We start from the raw sequence: 18,284 nt of genomic DNA, 5'->3' as shown, positions 1-18,284 counted from the left end.
TACAAAGTAGTTTGCTCTCATCCTCTATGACTTTAAGGACATTTTCCTTGAGTTGTCCAAAAAGTTCTTTATGTCTGACTATCAGATTGGCAGCCGTTCTCCAATTCTCCTTTGTGATGTTTTCCACAATCCCTGCTATGTTGGCTTGGCATTCCATTTTATCACCCTTTGGATTAGAAGGGTAGTGAATAATAACCTGAAAGACAAACCAAAGGGTTCATTAGTTATTGACCATTTCTGTACCAAAGCACAGTGATATGTTATGTTGTTTACGTTTACATCGTTAGGATACTTGCAACTACTTTCCCTGGGGTCCAATCTGACCTTTATTCCAGACCTTCCCACACTTCTACATGTATTTAGGATAAACTTTAAGCAGACACTACATTAAATTCCCATGAACAATATCATATTTATAGTTACATTCTTCTTGAATCTCTAACCCTCCCATAGTACTTAATACTTAATAGCCTTAGCTCCATAAACCGGGAATAGATCTAATGCTTGGCTGGCCACACACATGGAGCACATATATAAAGCAGTATCAGGTCTACATCACAACATCTACAGACTCACCTCCGTCAGACTTCGCCGGACCGGCATCTCAGCAGTTGGCCTCGGCAATTTAGGAGTTGGTGTTTCTGTACAACGTTTTTTATTAACATAATTTGTTGTCTCTGAAGGTGGGTGCTCCCTGGCCCGTTTCTCTCCACTGACGGGAGAGACGCTGTGAACTCCAGATATCGCGAGACTAACGTCCTCGCCAGGTACCCGTTCATCTAAGGAGGAAGATGGTGTTTCTGGCACACTTTCTTTCTCTGCTTCATGCCATCTTCTAAAAACGGCAAAATCCTCTTCTATTCTCACAACCAAGCGAAAGCACGATCTACAAATCCTACCCGATCTTGAGTTGTCATTGGACAATGTTAACCCCAATGCCATTAGTCGTTCATTAACACTTTTCTCGTTTGGTACCCTCCTTAAGGTAAATATTTTTTTGGTATTCGAAAGAGTGCCTTTTATGCGCAGATTTTCCTTACAAAGACGGCAAGAGTCTTCTACAGACATGCTTGATAAGTGTTCGCTCTTAGGCGCTTTCCTAACACGTCATATGGTAAGTGAATGGGATAGGCGGTGATTGACAGGTGGTACATCCAATCACCTACCAGTATCTTTTAAAAGGGCCTGCCTTTTTCCACACACTGACCAGCCTGCCCAGATGGTTCTGTCACAAACCAAATTAGCCATTCATCTCTTCAGGTGAAGACAGCTGCCTGGGACAATATCCGTATATTTTATTATGATTATTCTTTATTTACCAACAAAAAAGGCATATGAAACTACTTCATCTGTACAAATAAACGAATTTACATTTCTCAGAAAAAAAATAACGTCACACATCAAAGGTATCAGCTGGACACAGGGACACTGTCAGCTTCCCGGATTCTTTTATAGATTCCTAAAATAAGAAGAAGAAAAAAAAAAAGGGGTGTTCACATTGTAAAGTCATGCGTTGTACATTTATTTTTAGAAATACACATTTGCAGTGAATTGTGATAAATAATGATCCTGCAACATTTTTCCTATGCCCATAGGTGGCCAAACACAAATGACCACATTACTGGTTGACATATTTACCACATTACTGGTTGACATATTTACCACATTGAAAATTGTAATTCTGAATTTCTGCGTCTTTGAATAAATCAACACATCTTAGCCAGCATCTGACTTTGTTTATCCGGGGCAGGACAAACATTTAAATCAACATACATACTTTTTGTGTCACTGTTTTTGCTCAGCAAGACTCAACCCAAACTCCGTAAGTAGTAATAGTATGGGATCCGCGTGATGTCCTACTGTGATCCACGAGGTCCGCCCTCACCTTCCACTGGTCCACCGCTACTGCGATGCCTAGTTCTGTGGAGGCGATGGCATCCCTGCCAGACTGCACCCGCTGGGCCAGAGCGGCGTTCTCGGCCTGGATCTTCTTAATCTCCTTCTGCAGGTGGGCCTCATATTTCAGGTAGTAGGGCATCACAAAGTCACACAGGTCCTCCTCCGGTACTCCACTGGGTCGCCTAGGACATTTCGTGACAACAATGCAAGGACATGTATTTTTTGTGTTGTCATTATATTTAGGTCAGATGAACGAGTCTACTACAGCATAAAATTCAAACAGGGTACATCGACAGGAGGGATAATGTTAACGACTAACCATGCAGGTTCTTTGTTGTCTTTCTCAGCTCTCTCCAACTTGTCTAGTTCATCTAGTTTGCATTTGAGCTCTCCCTCCTCCACCAGTTTATTGATGTCCTCCTGGAAACCAAAGACATGACTTGTGTTTAAGGGACCCTGTTTTACCAGGTGTGAGCTTGATTAACCATCACAAGCAGTTTGAAAATCGGCCTTTTTCCTGTGCATGCTGGATAGATAGATCAACAAGTGGACTGTAGCAAATGCTGCTGATCTATGCATCATACACACAGGTGGACACGCCTACTAGTGATGGCACAGGAAAGGGCCGTTTTTGAAACTGCTTGTAGCTAATCACATACACGCCTGGTGGTAAAATATGTGTCCTTTAAAGGAAACAATATCGATGCCAGTCATTAGGTACACAATATAAGCGTACGCATTGCAAGGCACATAAACATCACGTCCTGCCAACCTGGATAGTCTTCTGAAGGTCCGACACGAACTGCTTGTGAATGTCCTGAATCACTTGGGGGTTCCTCTTGTAGAACGGGTGGAATGTTTTGGCGAACCTCTGGAAACTTATCAGACAGACAAGGATGTTAGATCATTGGAAAAATGAATTTCTTAACACATCATTGACTAGCTTTATATACTGAAGACTCACACACCTAGCGTCGTCTATGTACTTATTGAGGCTTCTCTCCATGACTTTGTTGAACAGCTTCAATCTGCCAGCCGGCGGCTCCCCGCCCTCACTGTGCCGCGAAGACGAAGACCCCGGTTGCTCTTCGGTCATACTGGTCTGGTCCAGCGCTGATGATTCAATGTTGGTCCCGATGATAGGTTGGGTCTCCGTGTTCTTCTCCATTCTTCAGCTGAAAAACGCTAGCTCTGCCGTGTTATTATTATTTCGCATTGCCCGCCACTTCTACGGAACGCCGCCGCGGCCAAAAAGTGCGAGCGTATCAGCGCAGTTACTTCACGCAGACGCAGAATCGACGTTTGAGTGACTAGTGTGTTCAGCTGTCTTTTCATTCAACCCGCCTGTCACTGCCCGGCTGCAAGCATGGCACTGATCACAGGACTTTTTGCGTTTTTCTGGCATTTACCCCAAATTTACAAATGGATATTAAAGCCATATTACAGCTTGTCAGTTCTTATGACCGTGGCATTCTTGATTATTCGCAAGGCTCCTGGCATATGCGAACACCTGGCGACAAACCGGGAGGACGGAAACTCCTGCGACTTTGACTGGGTAAGACCAAATTATTTATAACCTTTGTATCAGTAACTTTAAATTGAGTTTTTATTACAAAAGGACCACATATATAGGCTGTATATTATGTATTTCATATAAAAAAAAACCTGTACAAATAGATGAGGCCAATCCCGATTACACCTTTTATCATAAAAAAGTTGTTTTATTGTAAGTACGGAGTAAGCTACTTTTTTGACCTCAACATTTAGATAAGGCCTGTTCAAGGTGATTATTCTGATACATTCACATAAAAGTTTTATGGTAGGACGGTAATACTGATTAAATTACTTTATTTACTACTACTGAATACTTAATCAATAGGCTCCTGAAAAACATAAGCCATTATGAATGACGACGTCCATCCCTAATTGAAATTTGATTTACAGAGAGAAGTAGAGATTCTCATGTTCCTCAGTGCCGTTGTGATGATGAAGAACAGGAGGGCTAGTAAGTACACACACACACACACACACACACACACACACACACACACACACACACACACACTGTAAACACATTGTAAACATTGCATTTGCCACCACACAGACAAAGAAAGGAGTGTTTACCATAAACGTTGGTTTCCTTTGTTTTGTAAACTTTGTTATCAGTACCTATACCGACCCCCATACACATCTATCTTCTAACTACCGTTTTCTAATTTTGTCTTCCTCCCTCTGATAGTCACTCTGGAGCAGCACGTTGGCAATCTCTTCCTGTTCAGCAAGGTCGCCAACGTTATCCTCTTCTTCCGACTGGACATTCGCTTGGGCCTGCTCTATCTGGTCCTGTGTCTCGGTCAGTAGCCCTTGTCAAGAGTGATCAGAACCACCAGATATCTTTCAGCAGAGTTAGTAAGAACGGTTACAGCTCACAGTAAATGCTAAACTGAGCATACCGTGTTGGTGTCAACAAGCTTTTAAAAGTCCACAGGGACCAACTGCTGTCTTCTACAAATTGTCCGGGTGGTTTTGAAGTCTTTAATTCAAGTCAATTTTAGTTGGATATCCCTTAGTAACGCTTACAGTTTCACAGAGGCAGGCTCACCTTAACCCTCCAATCAATGAGGAAAAGGGTGAAAAGCTGACCTTACCGCCTGGTTCTTTGTGTTGTGAATCGTCCCATTCGTGACGCATGTTGCTGTGTAGTTATATATATTATATTACAAGCCCTATCTTTCTTATGCTCTTTTTCAGCGTTTGTCATGACCTGTAAACCACCGCTCTACATGGGCCCAGAGTACATTAAGTACTTCAGTGGCAAAAACATAGACGTAAGTGGCCGTATTTGTCTTAAGTTTAAGGGAAAGTTGTCTAAAGTTGAATAAAAAAATGAATGAAACCTGTTATGTAATATTTATATCGTATAGTGTATATAATATATAGTATTATCTTAAATTTTTTGATCAGGACGAGCTGCAGAAGGACACACGCGTCACCTGGATCGTTGAATTCTACGCCAACTGGTCCCCAGAATGCCAGTCCTTCGCCTCCATGTTTGCTGACCTCTCACTCAAGTAAGAGACCTTCTCCTCTCCTCTCCCTAACAGATTACCGATCACCCTATTCGTTTACTTAGTGACTATTTAATCGCTGACTAAACTTGTTAATGTTTGATTTGCAATGACATGATTTCCTTAAGGCATCTCCAATATGTTTGATTGACCTAACACATTAATAGAGCAACTGGACTGGATCACATGGATATTATAACAATACGGTTGTACACCCGACCTTCGCCTTTCCCATGCAGGTACAACTGCAAAGGTCTCAAGTTTGGGAAGCTCGACATCGGACGCTACGGAGAGGTGGCTGAGAGGTCAGTCATCCAGCGTTTTCTCTAGAGCAGGGAAATGGCAGTATCTGAATGATCAGTAGACCATTGATAACAAACCATATAATATATATGGCCCTATTGTATGGTCTTTGTTCCACGTTTCCAGGTTCAGGGTCAGCACCTCTGCCCTCACCAAACAACTCCCTACATTGGTGCTCTTCCAAGGAGGTGTCGAGATCATGAGACGACCAATGGTGGACAAGAAAGGCAGAGCTGTGTCCTGGACCTTCAACGAGGTGTGTGTGTGTGTGTGTGTGTGTGTGTGTGTGTCCCAACTTTTTAATCTAACTTTTTAAAACATACTATACCACCAGGTTTGAGTGTGATTAGCCGTTACAAGCAAAAAAAAAAATCTGTTGAAAATCTGCCTCATCTGACATCATAGGTGGGCGTGTCCACCTAGATGTATGACAGATAAATGAGCAACATTTGCGACATTCCACTGGGTAGGCTGGTAAACTGATCTATCCAGCACACATCTAGGCGGACACGCCCACTTGGGATGTCAGAAGAGGCCGATTTTCAGAACGGCTTGTAATGGTAATCACACTCACACCTGGTGGTATAGTATGTCACCTTTAAATGATTAAAACACTCACACACTGACATAAAACGGTGTCTGTGTCCCTCTCCCAGGAGAACATCATCCGAGAGTTCAACCTAAATGAGCTGTTCCAGAAATCGAAGAAGCAGAAGAAAGCAGGAGCAGAAGAGGTGGTGGTGGAGGAGGAGGAGGTGCCAGTGCAGCCGGCGGCAGTGGAGGCAGACCAGCCCATCGAGAGCAAGAAAGACCAATGAGCCAGGGAGACCTGGACCCAGGACATCGGACTCGGTACACTACTAACATCACTCCAGGTGCTCGCAGGGCCTGGAGGACTTCTTGTTTAGGTTTGCCATAAAAACAAAGCAGTACTGGTCTGAGTGACATCTACATGAGAAACAGAGAAAGAATGTATAGTCTGCAGTCGTGCAGAAATCCTTGTTTTTTTATATTATATTCAGCTGTGTCTCTACTGCTGCTGGGTCAGTTTTGCGGCCTTTTACCTATCGTATAAAGTAAACCTTTAAATATTGTTGTGCCTTTTTATATGACATGTAATCACCAAAGAGAGCAATGTTTGTAAAGTAAAGTTTGATTGAACAGGAAAAGTACTTCACGCATGTGCACACACAGACTTATTCTGAGAACACTTTAAAAACTCTTTAATAAGGCCATATTGGAAATGTCTTTTACATATTCATTAGATATTTGTGGAACACGTTTCATTCATCGCAGCCCAATAGCAGGTTTTTTTTTCTTCTCACTTACACATGAACGTCTATCCAGTCACAGATTGAAATTGTTCAGAGGCTATCAATATTGTTGCCTTCTCAGGTCCTATTTGTGCCATTAATGCTCTGAATGACGATGACTCCATTTATTACTACGCACGGATTGGTTCAGCACGGCAAACAAATAAAAACCCAACCCTCATGCACACCAAAGATGGCTTCTGGGGATATGGGGGGGGAGGAGGGGGAGGGAAAAACACTGAAGAAAGTAATCTAGGATGGCCTGTACCTGCCTCCGTCGTCCCCACACCGAAGCTGAAAGGCATGCAACATTTAAGCCAAGCGAAGACGTTCTAATCTAAACATTTCTCCTTTGCGCAAAAATAAAAAACAGCTTTTCAGATCCCCTGAATCCTGACTTACACAGATACTCGACAGACTTCCATCCTGACCAATGTTTTTTTTTTTATACATTTTCACGGGCAAAAATGTGAACTGTACCTTTTTGAAAATAAAGTATATATATATTTTTAAATATCCAAATTGAAACATACCAAAAAATACTTGACACAGAACAGAAGTTATAAAAAAAAAAAATCATATAAAAAAATGCGCTTGCATCGTTATAAATGGTGTAGAGGTGAGAAAAACGAACACACTTAATGCTCAAGTCCCTATTTCACACCCCTAAACCTCCATTGTTCAATGATTAACCGTCTTAGTTGATGGTTCCAAACCCTTATGAACCCTGACCAGGCTAACCTACTCTGGGTTAGAAAAATAAAGATATGGCCAAATAATTGCAAACCAAAGTCTGGCGACAAGTAGCAGCTGGTTTTGAACTTAACAGACCTACTTTCTTTCTGTCTAATTAAATAAATAAGCCCCTGCTCCCACTGCCCCATTTGGCTAGGTTACTTTTACCATCTTGCCTGACAGATAATGCCGTTGTGTACCCCCGCAAGAATAAAAACCTCAACCTAAACCCAGAAACACCAAAGAAATGACAGTATTTTAAAGCTCAAAACATAATTTGCATAATGTGTTCAGCATAAATGTTACAAGCCTACATTCCACAAAAATATTTGTGCTGCAGTGACTCAAATTCTTTGTGGCTTTTGAAACGTCACTCCATTGTTTTTGCCACTGCGACGGTCGGCCAAGGGTTCGAGGGATGTTACTTGGATACAGATCATATCGAAGCAAGCTCTTGAGTGGCTGATGCAGCCATCAAGTTTAGCAGGCAACACATTTTAACTCATTTCAGGAATAATTAAACACCATTAAAAATAATCATTTTTTTCAATACCTGACCATTTGACCCAAGAATTGTAACCCCATTTATACAGCTATAAAACAATGGGTTTAAAAAAATGTACAAAACTAAAATTATACTTTGTTTTGAGGGATATAGATCATAGGACAATTTGAAAAGGTAGACATTGACTGCATCCTCTTTAGTCGTTCTGAGCTTGGATTGGCGGGTGTGTGGTCCAAACAGACCACGGAAGAGGAAGTCAGTGGAAGTCTCGTTGGGGATTCGTTGTCCCGTCTTTCCTCTTCAAGTCCCATTTCAAATGGATAAAGGGATATTTTTAAATCAGGGGGAGGGACAACTATTGCAATTCTCCATGTGCATAAGAGAGAAAATAACCGAGAAGCTCCTCAGGTTGTACCCAGAGTCCGGTGCTAGCTCATCGTTCAGTGGCGCCGGCTCTAAGGCTCGCCATGGGGGCGAACGCAAATCAAGTTCGACGTGCGTTAAACACCAAAACGTTCTCTTCCTCTTCCATTTGAGCTGCATGTTTTTTTTCCCGCCAGTATCAAATGATGGCAGAGAAGAAAGGCGAGCAGTATTACAAATTTAAGAAACAAAGTACCAGCCTAGTTGGTCCCTGCCAAACAGGACACACAGAGAGTCTGTTGAAAGGGGTGGAAGTGGGTCACCCCCCGAAGGAACGGTAGAAGAAGAGTCATCCGTCGGACGTCGTGTCCTTCCTGGTGTGATGAAGGAACGTCTGTCGCTCAAACCGATATCTCATAGGTGGTTCCTCCGACGCCTGTGACCTTCTTCACCCCGCCCCCTGGTTTGGATATTGCGTGATTGGACGAGCCTGTGCGAGAGGTGGATCTGATTGGGTAGCAGAAAAGAGGGAGGGGAAAGGAGTAGGGGGGGGAGGGGTTGAGGAGGTGGACATTGGACAAAGGATGGATGACGGTGAGTGATTCAACTTCAGCAGAAAAACACAAAGAATTGCTTTGCATACTTTAATTGGTAATGATCATAGATTGTAGGATGATTACTAAGTATGTGAGAAAATGTAAGGAAGCGCCAGCAGGGGTAGGAATATACAAATCATGCTGGAGGAGCGAAGCTTCTTAGAATTCTACAAACCGTTTTTGTATAGTTTACGCCACGAATCAAAAAAGGCATCTTGTCAACATCGCCCTGCTCCGGGATGGTCAGACGAGGTCGATGTTGACAAGATGCCTTTTTTTGATTCATGGCATATATAAAGAGGCCTCTTTTGACCATCTCGGACAAGGTCTGACACTTTGTTGCAATAGACTCCCTATTGCCAAACGGTGCCATGCTCATTACAGCTCAATGGTGAAAACCGGTCATAAATCTTGATTAAAGACTTGGAACTATAGAGTCAAACTAACTATAGAATCAACTAACAGCAGCAGAGGTTGCAGCACTAAACGGGAAGGGACGGGGAGGGGGCTTAAAATACTTCGATCATACTACTCATGCAACCGACCCATGCAAAAAAACACTTCTTAGACGCAAGTGTGCGGTAGGTACGCAGACACATCACTAAAACACCCAGACTTTGAACGGGCAGAGAAGGAGGAAGACTCACACAGATCTGGGAGGAGGAAGAGGGTGGACACAAACCAAGAAGGAAGAAAAGGAGGAGAAGGAATTAGGAGGAAGAGCAGCAGGCGGACCGGTCGGGCGGCGGAGCTCTACTCACTGTGGGGCCCTCGGGCCTCCTCCCGGCACCCCGGGGCCCGCCGGCCGTCCCTTGGGCGGCCCCGCCCCCGCCTCGGCCCCGTACGACTGCGACTTGCCGAGGGAGGGGCCGCGGGGCGGGGGGGACACCGGCGGCTCCAGCGAGCGGGCCCTGGGCGAGGAGGAGGAGGGGGGCGACGAGGGGAAGAAGCTGGGGGGGGAGGCGCGGGGGGAGCAGGGCGCGGAGTCCTTGCTGTGCTGCAGGAGGTGGTGGGTCTCAGGGGGCCCGGAGGAGGGAGGGGTCGGGCTCACGGCCCGCAGGTAGGCCCTGTGGGGGGAGGAGAAAGAGGCGGAGCCCTGGAACAGCTGCCCCTCCCTCTGCTGGGCGATCTGAGCCGAGAGGAAGGGCGACGTGTAGCCCTGCAGCGGGCCCACGGCGCCGGCCGCCGCGGGGAAGCCGGAGTGGGGGGGCTTCGGCGGCGACAGCTCGTGGGCCGCGGACTCGAACTCCGGGCTCTCGGAGGGCGTCGGCAGGCTGTCGTAGGACAGGCTGCCGTTGCGGGGCGTCTGATTGGCCAGGCTCTTGTAGCTGGTGTCCGTGGTGCCCTCCGATTGGAGCGTGGGGAGGGCGGAGTGCGGCGTGTGCGCCGTGCGCACGCTGGAGGTGTACGACCCGCCGGCCGACAGCACCAGGGACGACGGGTACGAGGTGTGGGAACGGCCCGCCAGGGAGTACCCCGACACGCCGCCCGCCGCCGTCCCCCCGACGTGCACCCCCACCACAGGGCCTCCGGGGCCCTCGCCCCTTTCCCCTCCTCCTCCTCCTCCTCCTCCTCCCCCCACTCTGCGTGGCCCCGCCCCCCTCCCCTGCACCACGGCGCCGTCCAGGCTGCTGGGCTCCGAGCGGTAGCTGGGCTGGCGGCTGGACTGGAGGATGGAGGGAGAGGGCGTGTCCAGACTCTCGCCGCGCATCATCATCATCATCTGTGGAGGAGGAGGAGGAGGCAGAGAGAGAGAGAGCAAGAGAGAGAGCGAGAGAGAGAGCGTGAAAGAGAGTGAGAGAGAGAGAGCGAGAGAGAGCGAGAGAGAGAGCGTGAAAGAGAGTGAGAGAGAGAGCAAGAGAGAGAGCGAGAGAGAGAGAAAGAGAGTGAGAGAGAGAGCAAGAGAGAACGAGAGAGAGGAACGAGAGAGAGTGAGAGAGAGCGAGAGAGAGAGCAAGAGAGAGAGCACGAGAGAGAGCAAGAGAGAGAGTGAGAGAGAGCGAGAGAGAGCGAGAGAGAGAGCAAGAGAGAGAGCAAGAGAGAGAGAGCAAGAGAGTGAGAGCAAGAGAGAGCGAGGGGGGGGGGGGCGGTGAACACCATGACAATGAGAAAAAACAAAAAGGGAAAACAAACACAAAACACAGAGATGCAATGTTACCTCGAGGCCAGATAACATAGCCGGGAGAACAGCCAATTCAAGCAAACAACAGAGGAAAGGTAAAAAAAGAAATAAAAGAATTTGGCTTCATAGACAATGGAACAGACGAGGTGGTAGAGAGACAGCGGTGGGGGGACTGGACGCTGGGCGAGTGTGGTACTCCCGTCATCACACCAGGGGACCAAGAACCAACCAACCGGACCACCCAGGGCAAGCACTAGATACTGTGGACCATGTCTTGACACACATGTACCCACAGGATGTAGATAAGGACGACACGGATATAATCTAGTACGCATTCCAGTCAATGCCGTCTCAGGGGTAAGGATAGGCCCACAGACACACACACACACTGAGAGGGAAAAGAGAGACAGTCCGATGGTGACACACACACACACACTCACACAGAGATGACACTGGCTTAGACTTACTGATAGACTGATGGCCACTGAACGATCAATACAAAGTTTTAAAACAAACAAACAAACACAGAAACAGAACAGGGGTATTGCATTAACCATAAATTATCTTGGATATGGACGGCAGAACTCAGAAGCCCAAGTTCTGTGGGCCAGAAGTGACGAGGTGGTCTCCATACAACGATGAGCCCAGTGTTGGAGCACTGCTGCTATTTTAACAGCTATCAAGATTAATACATAATTATTATAGAGCTATGGGAAAGAAGCCCCGCAGACTTCACGGTGCAAACAAGTAAGTCCCTCACATGTAGCATGAATGCAGCACATCAGAAGCAGCAATAAATAAAAAGACAGCTAAGTCAGATACATACAATAAACAACAGCTATGGATTGGGAGCACGAAATAAGCATAATGTCACTATTACCAATTTTATTTTCAATACTTTAGCATGCTCTTTTAAACGTTGTGGTGTAAAACACAGCATATAACATTACAGGTTAATCATAGCAATTTGCGCAATGACTCCCATCATGCACCGGGGCATGGTTAACAGGAAGACAGGAAGATGACTCTACGATTTGTATGTGTAATCAGATGACAACAGTGTGTGTGCGTGTGTGTCTGTGTGTATCTACCTTGTTGGGGTGTGCATGTGCAGTGTGGTTCTTTGAAGGGCTGTTGAAGGCCGGCCGGTACTTATACATCGACGGAGTGGGAGGAGCCACAGTCAGCAGGCTGCTCTCTGTCCGAGGAGAGACGGGAACGGGTGAAGCATGCGTCAGAGCAGTCAAGTAGTCAGTGTAGTACCGACACACTGATATGAAAAAACACTGTTGTGGGTCAACTCAAAGGACTACAATGCTGCGCTTTGTGTGTGACTTGAGGCCGCGAGAGAGGGAGGGGTGTTTACAAGGGAACTCCCTCGACAGCCTGGAGGCAGTGGCGCAAACCACAGAGCGGCGTTTAGTACCCATAGTGCGCGCTCGCACGCACGCACGCACTTGGTACTAAGGGCAGCTATCGGCTGGTCCTAAACTGTCACTTAACTCTGGTTAGTGTTGAACAGCACTTGCCCTGACGTGGATGTCATGTGATGCACTGTGCCCCTTCCTGGCGGCTCTTACCTTCGGTGTCGGCGCGGGGCAGGCCGGGGTACCGCAGCTCCGGCTTTGGAGGGGGCGGCGGCTCAACGTCCGCCGACTGACTCTCCAGCTGCTCCAGACTGCTCTTGGACTGACGGAAGGACACACAGACACACGGACACATAGACACACGCAGGATTCATAGTATTATATTATAGATTGTATTAGTTTACTGGTTTTCCTTCTGGACAGGGAAATAAAAATATAACTAAATCCAAGGGATCCTTACCCGGTTACTGTGCCGGTCGTTCTGGAGGCCGTTGTCCAGAACCTTGGCCTCCAGTTGGGCCTCGGTGAGGGCCGGCCTCAGGAAGGGAGGCTGCACGTCTGCCGTCTGGGGGCCCCGCAACCGACCCACGTACCTGACCCCGGCACACGCAGACATGCATCAGACGGAAACCCTCAGCGCTGTACAGATCTCACACACATCAGCGCACCGCCACAGCGCCACCATGCAACACGCGGTCAGAGCCCTAGGCGTGTAATGAGGGGGACCCCAGAGGGATGGGGAGGGGGACAGAGAGGCGGGCGGGTCGACGGACCTGGGAGCCTGCGAGCTGCACAGCATGTGGGAGATGTTCTTCACGCAGCCGTTGGTGAAGGGGTTCACACCGCCACGGAACTTCCCCGTCACCTGGGCGGAGCGAAGAGGAGTCCTTTAATGTAGCGCGTCCCCCCCCCCCCCCCCCCCCCCACGGTAATCCTGAACTTACAATGATCTCAGAGAGACATTCAAAAGTGATGGTCGTTTTTTTGCATACTAGATCAAATTTGATTCATGGGACTGCATTTAGGGTAAGGTTGATCTGAATTCTTAGTCATGTCCAAGCTCACTGAATTAACTTATAACCAATGGTAAAATTCCATACTCATTATATGCCATGAACATATACAACGATAAAAAGTGTAATTTAATTGATTTCATAACCGTAAGAGGAGTGAAACATAAAGTCCTCGCTCATGTCACAGTGCTACTTTGGCTTGAGCTTTAAAGAGGGCTGATGTGATGCATACAGACAGCAGCCCAGCCTACCTGTTCGTTTGTGGTTCTACCACGGGCCACCAGCACAATATGAAACCCAGTGAGGCCAGCCACTGGTACGAAGAACAGCCCAGCCACACACATCACAGCCATACTGGGAGACACGGTCAAGGAGACCCAACAATGTGAACCGCGACCGCTGACTAACTGGGTAATGAGGGTGTAGTGACGAGTCATTAAGCAGGGCAAGTGTTTTCACCTCAGGGTCAACGCAATTAGCTCCACAAGAGGCGCCGTTATGTTTGGCTGGTTCCTCCCTAATGAGTCAATCACCGTTATGTTACGCCTCTTGAAGAATACAACAGGAATCTATTCCAATTATGCAAACAAGTGGCTTAAAGAAGACCTATCTGAATGAATTGAAATAATACTTGGGTCGAGAAAGTGTCCGCTTCGGGGAGGTTCGTAACCCGATTCCCCCGGCAGACAAAAGACGTGTGCCGTTTCAAACCCCCAGGTGTTTAACCTTGTGAAACCAGATGCCGATTGCAGGGGAACCCGACGCCGGCGCTACAGGGAAGGGCATCGCTCCTGCTCAAACAGGTAGCCATCGCCTCTGTGTGTGGCTGGGGCCCAGCTGAGGGAGGAGGAGGAGGAGGAGGAGGAGGAGGAGGAGGAGGAAGAGGAGGAGGAGAAGGATACGTGACGGCGGCGTGCGCCGTGTCCAGCTGCTCGCGGTGGTGCAGGACGAACACCAGGCCGAAGCCGAACACGTTGACGATGTGGGTGGTCAGCGACAGCAGGAAGAGGAAGAAGTAGCGGTAGTTCCTGCGGCCGATGCAGTTGTTCACCCAGGGGCAGTGGTGGTCAAAGTCCTGCCGGCGGACGGAGGAGCATCAGTCAGGGGGGGGGGGGGGGGTAAAGAGGGGTGGGGGGGACGGGTGAAGGCAGGATGTGTGTGTGTGTGTGTGTGTACCTCCACGCAGTTGTCGCAGACGGAGCAGTGGGAGCAGCGCGGGGGCCGGTAGAAGCGGCAGGTGGAGCACCACTTCATGCGCACCTGGATGCCCCTGATCTCCACCGTCTTGTAGAGCGGCGCGCGGAAGTCGTCCTCCTTGTCCTCGTCTTCCTCCGCTGCAGAGGCACACCGAGTTACGCTCGAGCGCTGCGGCGGTTCGATGGAGCATTTCATTTCAGTTGTGCGTGTGTGTGCATGTTTGTGTGTGCATGCGGCTATGTTTTGGTGGGAGTATGTGTTGTTGTTGGTGTTGCGCTAGTGCGTAGGTCGGGCCCGCATGTGTGCGCGTGTGCGTGTGTTAGTGCATGCGTGCGTACATACCTCTGGGGAAGACCCCAGGGTCCATGAAGGTGGCCATGCAGAAGTTGGCCAGAGTGAAGAGGAAGACGACGGCGATGTAGAAGGGGATCACAGAGGACAGGTAGTCCGACAGCCACGGGCACCTGGGGAGGACGACATGACCCAACTCAGCCCAAGGATCCACTGTCTAAGCCACCATAAATATAAATCATCATTCAGTCAACTGACAACCGCTGTCATGTGTCAGCCAACAGGATGAGAAACCACCCACCGGACAAACCGGTTGGGTAAGAGGAGGGTTCGTTTACATATATCTATGAACATTTCACTGAACCTGTGTTAGAATCGTTGGTTTAATGATGTGTACGGGAGAGAGGGTGTGTGTGGGAGAGAGAGAGAGAGAGCAAGCGAGAGAGAGAGAGCGAGAGGGAGAGCGAGAAAGCGAGAGAGCGAGAGCAAGCAAGAGCATGCAAGAGGGAGTGAGAGAGAGAGCAAGCAAGAGCATGAGAGAGAGAGTTAGAGAGAGAGCAAGAGAGAGGGCTCAAGAGAGAGAGCGCAAGAGAGAGAGAGCAAGAGAGCGAGAAGTCAGTCAGTCAGTCAGTCAGTCAGTCAGTCAGTCAGTCAGTAACAGACAGAGGGCGCAAGAGCAAGATAGAGGGAGAGAGACACTCACGTGAAACAGAAGAACAGCGTGGTGGATCCCACCAGGAACAGGGCGGCCGCCGACACGGGGACGTAGCGGCTGGGTCGGAAGGGGCGGGGTGGAGTGGAGGCCGGCCCACCGACCCCTCCTCCGACCCCCCCGCTGCTGAAGCCCGGCATCCCGAGGTCCGGTCACAAACTGATGAAGGGGGGGGGAGGCGGCGAGCAGGGAGGAGGCCGACTGCCTCTCTACTGTGATGGGTTCTCCTCGATGGGTCACCGCGAGGACCGTGACCAGGGTGCCATGGCAGAACCGGCCACGGGTGCAGATCGGAAGCTAAAGTAGGTCCACACGGCGCCGTCGTGCAAAGCAGCGAACGGGTGAAAGGCTCACGGTGAGGGCTTCACCGGTATTTAGAAAAATGTTTCCACGACGAAATGATCAGTCCACTTCCCTCCGAAGATTCATGTATGCATTTATAATGTGTATTTTCTGTGCACTGCCATTGAACAAAAAAAAGATGTGTGGGTCATTCATAAATAATTATATATGGCTTTGACTGATGACCTTTTTGGTGCAAACTATTTTCAAAATAATCTGCCGCAATTCTTACTGTGGCACTTGTGAAACAAAATAAAGGGGCGTGTCAGCCCTTGCATGCACTCCACCCTTAAATCTGCATCAGTCAGAGTCCAGATTGTCCCTCACGCAGACCATGTGGAAATCAATGGCAAAAGTTAGCACATGGCCGGCCTCCAGTCTTAAAGCAGAAGCAAGAAGAGGGAGGCAGTGCTCAGAAGCCAGTTGAGGGAGGGAGACCGAATCAAGCCGAGGGAGCTCAGTGTAGTAGATGATAACTTCTGGGCTTGTGCAGAATGTACGGGGGGCAGGGGGGTTTAGGCACTGAGGGGATGGCTGTAAGGATACCCAACAATGGCAAAGACCCGCTGGACTCAACTTGAACAGCAGAGAATGAAAAGACGTTAAACAAAAAAAAAAAATCTTTAAAAACAAAACCAACCAGAAATGTGAACCACGAAAAATTTACAAAAATGTCTGCTCAACCCTCGTTGCATTCAAAAATACAATTCTCTTCAGAGGGCTGATCTCTGGTGGACCTTGGGATCGCGTGTCAATGCGCGACTGGAGTCAACTCAGTCCGAAAAGCGCTGGCAGGAGTGTGGCCGGGGAATCACTGTAGACGGCCGGGTCTAGGTGCCGAGACCCATCCCATCTCCAAACTCTCTGCAGAGAAGCCTCCTTTCCCATCATACGATTTGAAAAAAATAAATCTTGTGCTACAACATGGTCGGAAAGTCAAACATCCACATCCCTCCAGCTTTTGCTCTGCCTTTAGTCGTCGGCTTGGTATTGTTTCATCGGTTGTTTTGAGTCAACAGACTATCTCATGGCCCTAGGAAGAAGAATATCACAATTGAGTAAATACTGACTTAATATTAGAAGCAGCGCACATACATCCTGGAAATGTAGCAGTTATAAAGATTTGAAAAGACCATATCTACTGTGACACTGCATGTGTATTACAATATGCAAAAAAACCTATAATAACATACATAGTAGAACATGAATGAGGATAAGGGTAACGCTTAAAAACCTGCGACCAAAACTAAAGGGGAGTCTTACATAAAATACTTCAGAGTGGAGTACTGTTTATTTTGGATACTTTAAGTTGCTTACACAATTGCGTGACCATCCTTACCACATACACCTAAAACCGCAGGACTCAAACGCCCAAATTAATAAAAACCATCGTCATGATCACGTGTGTTGCGTGGGGCACTACAGTAGTACTTTTTAATTTCCTTCCTGCCTATCTAACGTGGACACACCCCTCTTTCAAACACTCACCGTAATTACAGAGCTGTAGCACAACAACAGGCTGACACTCAGTGGAGTGTGACCCACTCAGACGGTGTTGTTAATCATCCCATCAGCCTCACGATAAATCCCCTCCCGACGACAATGGATTGTAATCCTAAAACCTCCCAGTCAAGCAAATCTAGAAGTGTTCAATCAGAGAGCCGGTGTTCAGCCTGTTTTACATGACATTACATTTAATCTCATTCCCCAACATAACATACATATTAATGATGTGATCCACGGGAAAATGCGAGGCGTGTTAGGCAGCACCATGAGTGAAACACGGAAGATATATTAGATATCAATAAATGGAGCAGGTAAACCTGGTGTTAAGTTACAGGCCGGGGCAGTGAGAGAAGTGTGAGCTAGCGGGAGTGGTGGATGATTAACCTCCTCAGTCTGACAGGACACACATCCTAACTTTGAACACATGCTAACGTTCAGTTGCACACTTAAATGCTGATCTGCTGTGGTGTTATTTAACGGATTGCTTTCATATAGCAAAGTTATTTTGCGACACTGTCTATTGCTTTTCCACATGAGAGCCCGACAGCTAAAGCGGCTAACACTAAAGCAGCTAATATTAAAGCAGCTAACATGAAAGCGGCTAGCGTTACCTGGATATCGTGGAACTTTTATCTCCTCGGACCCGTCATTCATCAAACTTGGCGACTTGTGTATCCATTTGAGACGTGACGAATAAAAAGAGAACCGGCGAAACACCGCATGACATGCCAGATATTTTGGATGTAGTCGCTGCTTTCTGTCAGGGTGTGTTTAGTTTCGGTCCTCCTTGAACTAGCCGCTAACACGTTAGCTTCCTAGCGAGACATCGGAATCCCGGAAGTGGTCCCTTCTGTCTCAGGTGGGATGGGCAGCCAATCAGGGGTCGGGATTTGTGGCGCTTTCAAGCCATTCGTCATTAGTTTTTATCTGACAGGGTTTACACATATCAAAC

The 18,284-nt window shown here is 47.8% G+C and overlaps 4 protein-coding genes across 4 annotated transcripts in view; 2 read left to right on the top strand and 2 right to left on the bottom strand.

The window, feature by feature from the left end:
• Window positions 1-18,284, top strand: part of LOC307081687 (neuronal acetylcholine receptor subunit alpha-9-II-like) — a gene marked incomplete at its 3' end in the record, with an annotated part of 46,649 nt that overhangs the window by 13,445 nt on the left and 14,920 nt on the right. The gene's annotated exons all lie outside the window — the stretch shown is intronic.
• Window positions 1,324-3,116, bottom strand: pmf1 (polyamine modulated factor 1). The gene is made up of 5 exons (XM_079745395.1): window positions 2,868-3,116; window positions 2,672-2,777; window positions 2,219-2,319; window positions 1,886-2,081; window positions 1,324-1,459 (listed from the first exon to the last, which is right to left on the bottom strand). The coding sequence occupies exons 1-5, from the start codon at window positions 3,065-3,067 to the stop codon at window positions 1,394-1,396; spliced, it is 669 nt and encodes a 222-aa protein (XP_079601521.1). The 5' UTR covers window positions 3,068-3,116; the 3' UTR covers window positions 1,324-1,393.
• On the top strand, window positions 3,263-6,088 carry LOC307081185 (thioredoxin-related transmembrane protein 2-B-like; the record flags this gene model as incomplete). Its single annotated transcript, XM_079744272.1, has 8 exons — window positions 3,263-3,454; window positions 3,844-3,904; window positions 4,139-4,252; window positions 4,651-4,727; window positions 4,864-4,970; window positions 5,207-5,272; window positions 5,397-5,526; window positions 5,927-6,088. Exons 1-8 carry the CDS (start codon window positions 3,266-3,268, stop codon window positions 6,086-6,088), a joined length of 906 nt encoding a protein of 301 aa, XP_079600398.1. The 5' UTR covers window positions 3,263-3,265.
• zdhhc5b (zDHHC palmitoyltransferase 5b) lies at window positions 6,478-18,148 on the bottom strand. The gene is made up of 12 exons (XM_079744773.1): window positions 17,944-18,148; window positions 15,476-16,859; window positions 14,824-14,945; window positions 14,461-14,618; window positions 14,187-14,359; window positions 13,536-13,638; window positions 13,045-13,136; window positions 12,732-12,864; window positions 12,485-12,593; window positions 11,996-12,102; window positions 9,544-10,505; window positions 6,478-8,693 (listed from the first exon to the last, which is right to left on the bottom strand). The coding sequence occupies exons 2-12, from the start codon at window positions 15,622-15,624 to the stop codon at window positions 8,588-8,590; spliced, it is 2,214 nt and encodes a 737-aa protein (XP_079600899.1). The 5' UTR covers window positions 15,625-16,859; window positions 17,944-18,148; the 3' UTR covers window positions 6,478-8,587.

This window comes from Pollachius pollachius (assembly GCF_949987615.1).
Source record: "Pollachius pollachius genome assembly, chromosome: 10".
Classification (NCBI taxonomy): domain Eukaryota; kingdom Metazoa; phylum Chordata; class Actinopteri; order Gadiformes; family Gadidae; genus Pollachius; species Pollachius pollachius.
The sequence above is the reverse complement of the archived record's forward strand: the minus strand, read 5'-3'. Positions and strand labels throughout refer to the sequence as shown.

Bases quoted from the DNA above. Each gene is read 5' to 3' on its own strand.
- pmf1 (XM_079745395.1), bottom strand. From the start codon at position 3,067: ATGGAGAAGAACACGGAGACCCAACCTATCATCGGGACCAACATTGAA. The intron at 2,082-2,218 runs GTTAGTCGTTAA...GAAATGTCCTAG, and splicing joins GACAACAAAGAACCTGCATG to GCGACCCAGTGGAGTACCGG. The intron at 1,460-1,885 runs GTGAGGGCGGAC...TTCTTATTTTAG, and splicing joins TAGCGGTGGACCAGTGGAAG to GAATCTATAAAAGAATCCGG.
- zdhhc5b (XM_079744773.1), bottom strand. From the start codon at position 15,624: ATGCCGGGCTTCAGCAGCGGGGGGGTCGGAGGAGGGGTCGGTGGGCCG. The intron at 14,619-14,823 runs GTATGTACGCAC...GTGCCTCTGCAG, and splicing joins CCCTGGGGTCTTCCCCAGAG to CGGAGGAAGACGAGGACAAG. The intron at 12,103-12,484 runs GTAAGAGCCGCC...CTCCTCGGACAG, and splicing joins GCCCCGCGCCGACACCGAAG to AGAGCAGCCTGCTGACTGTG.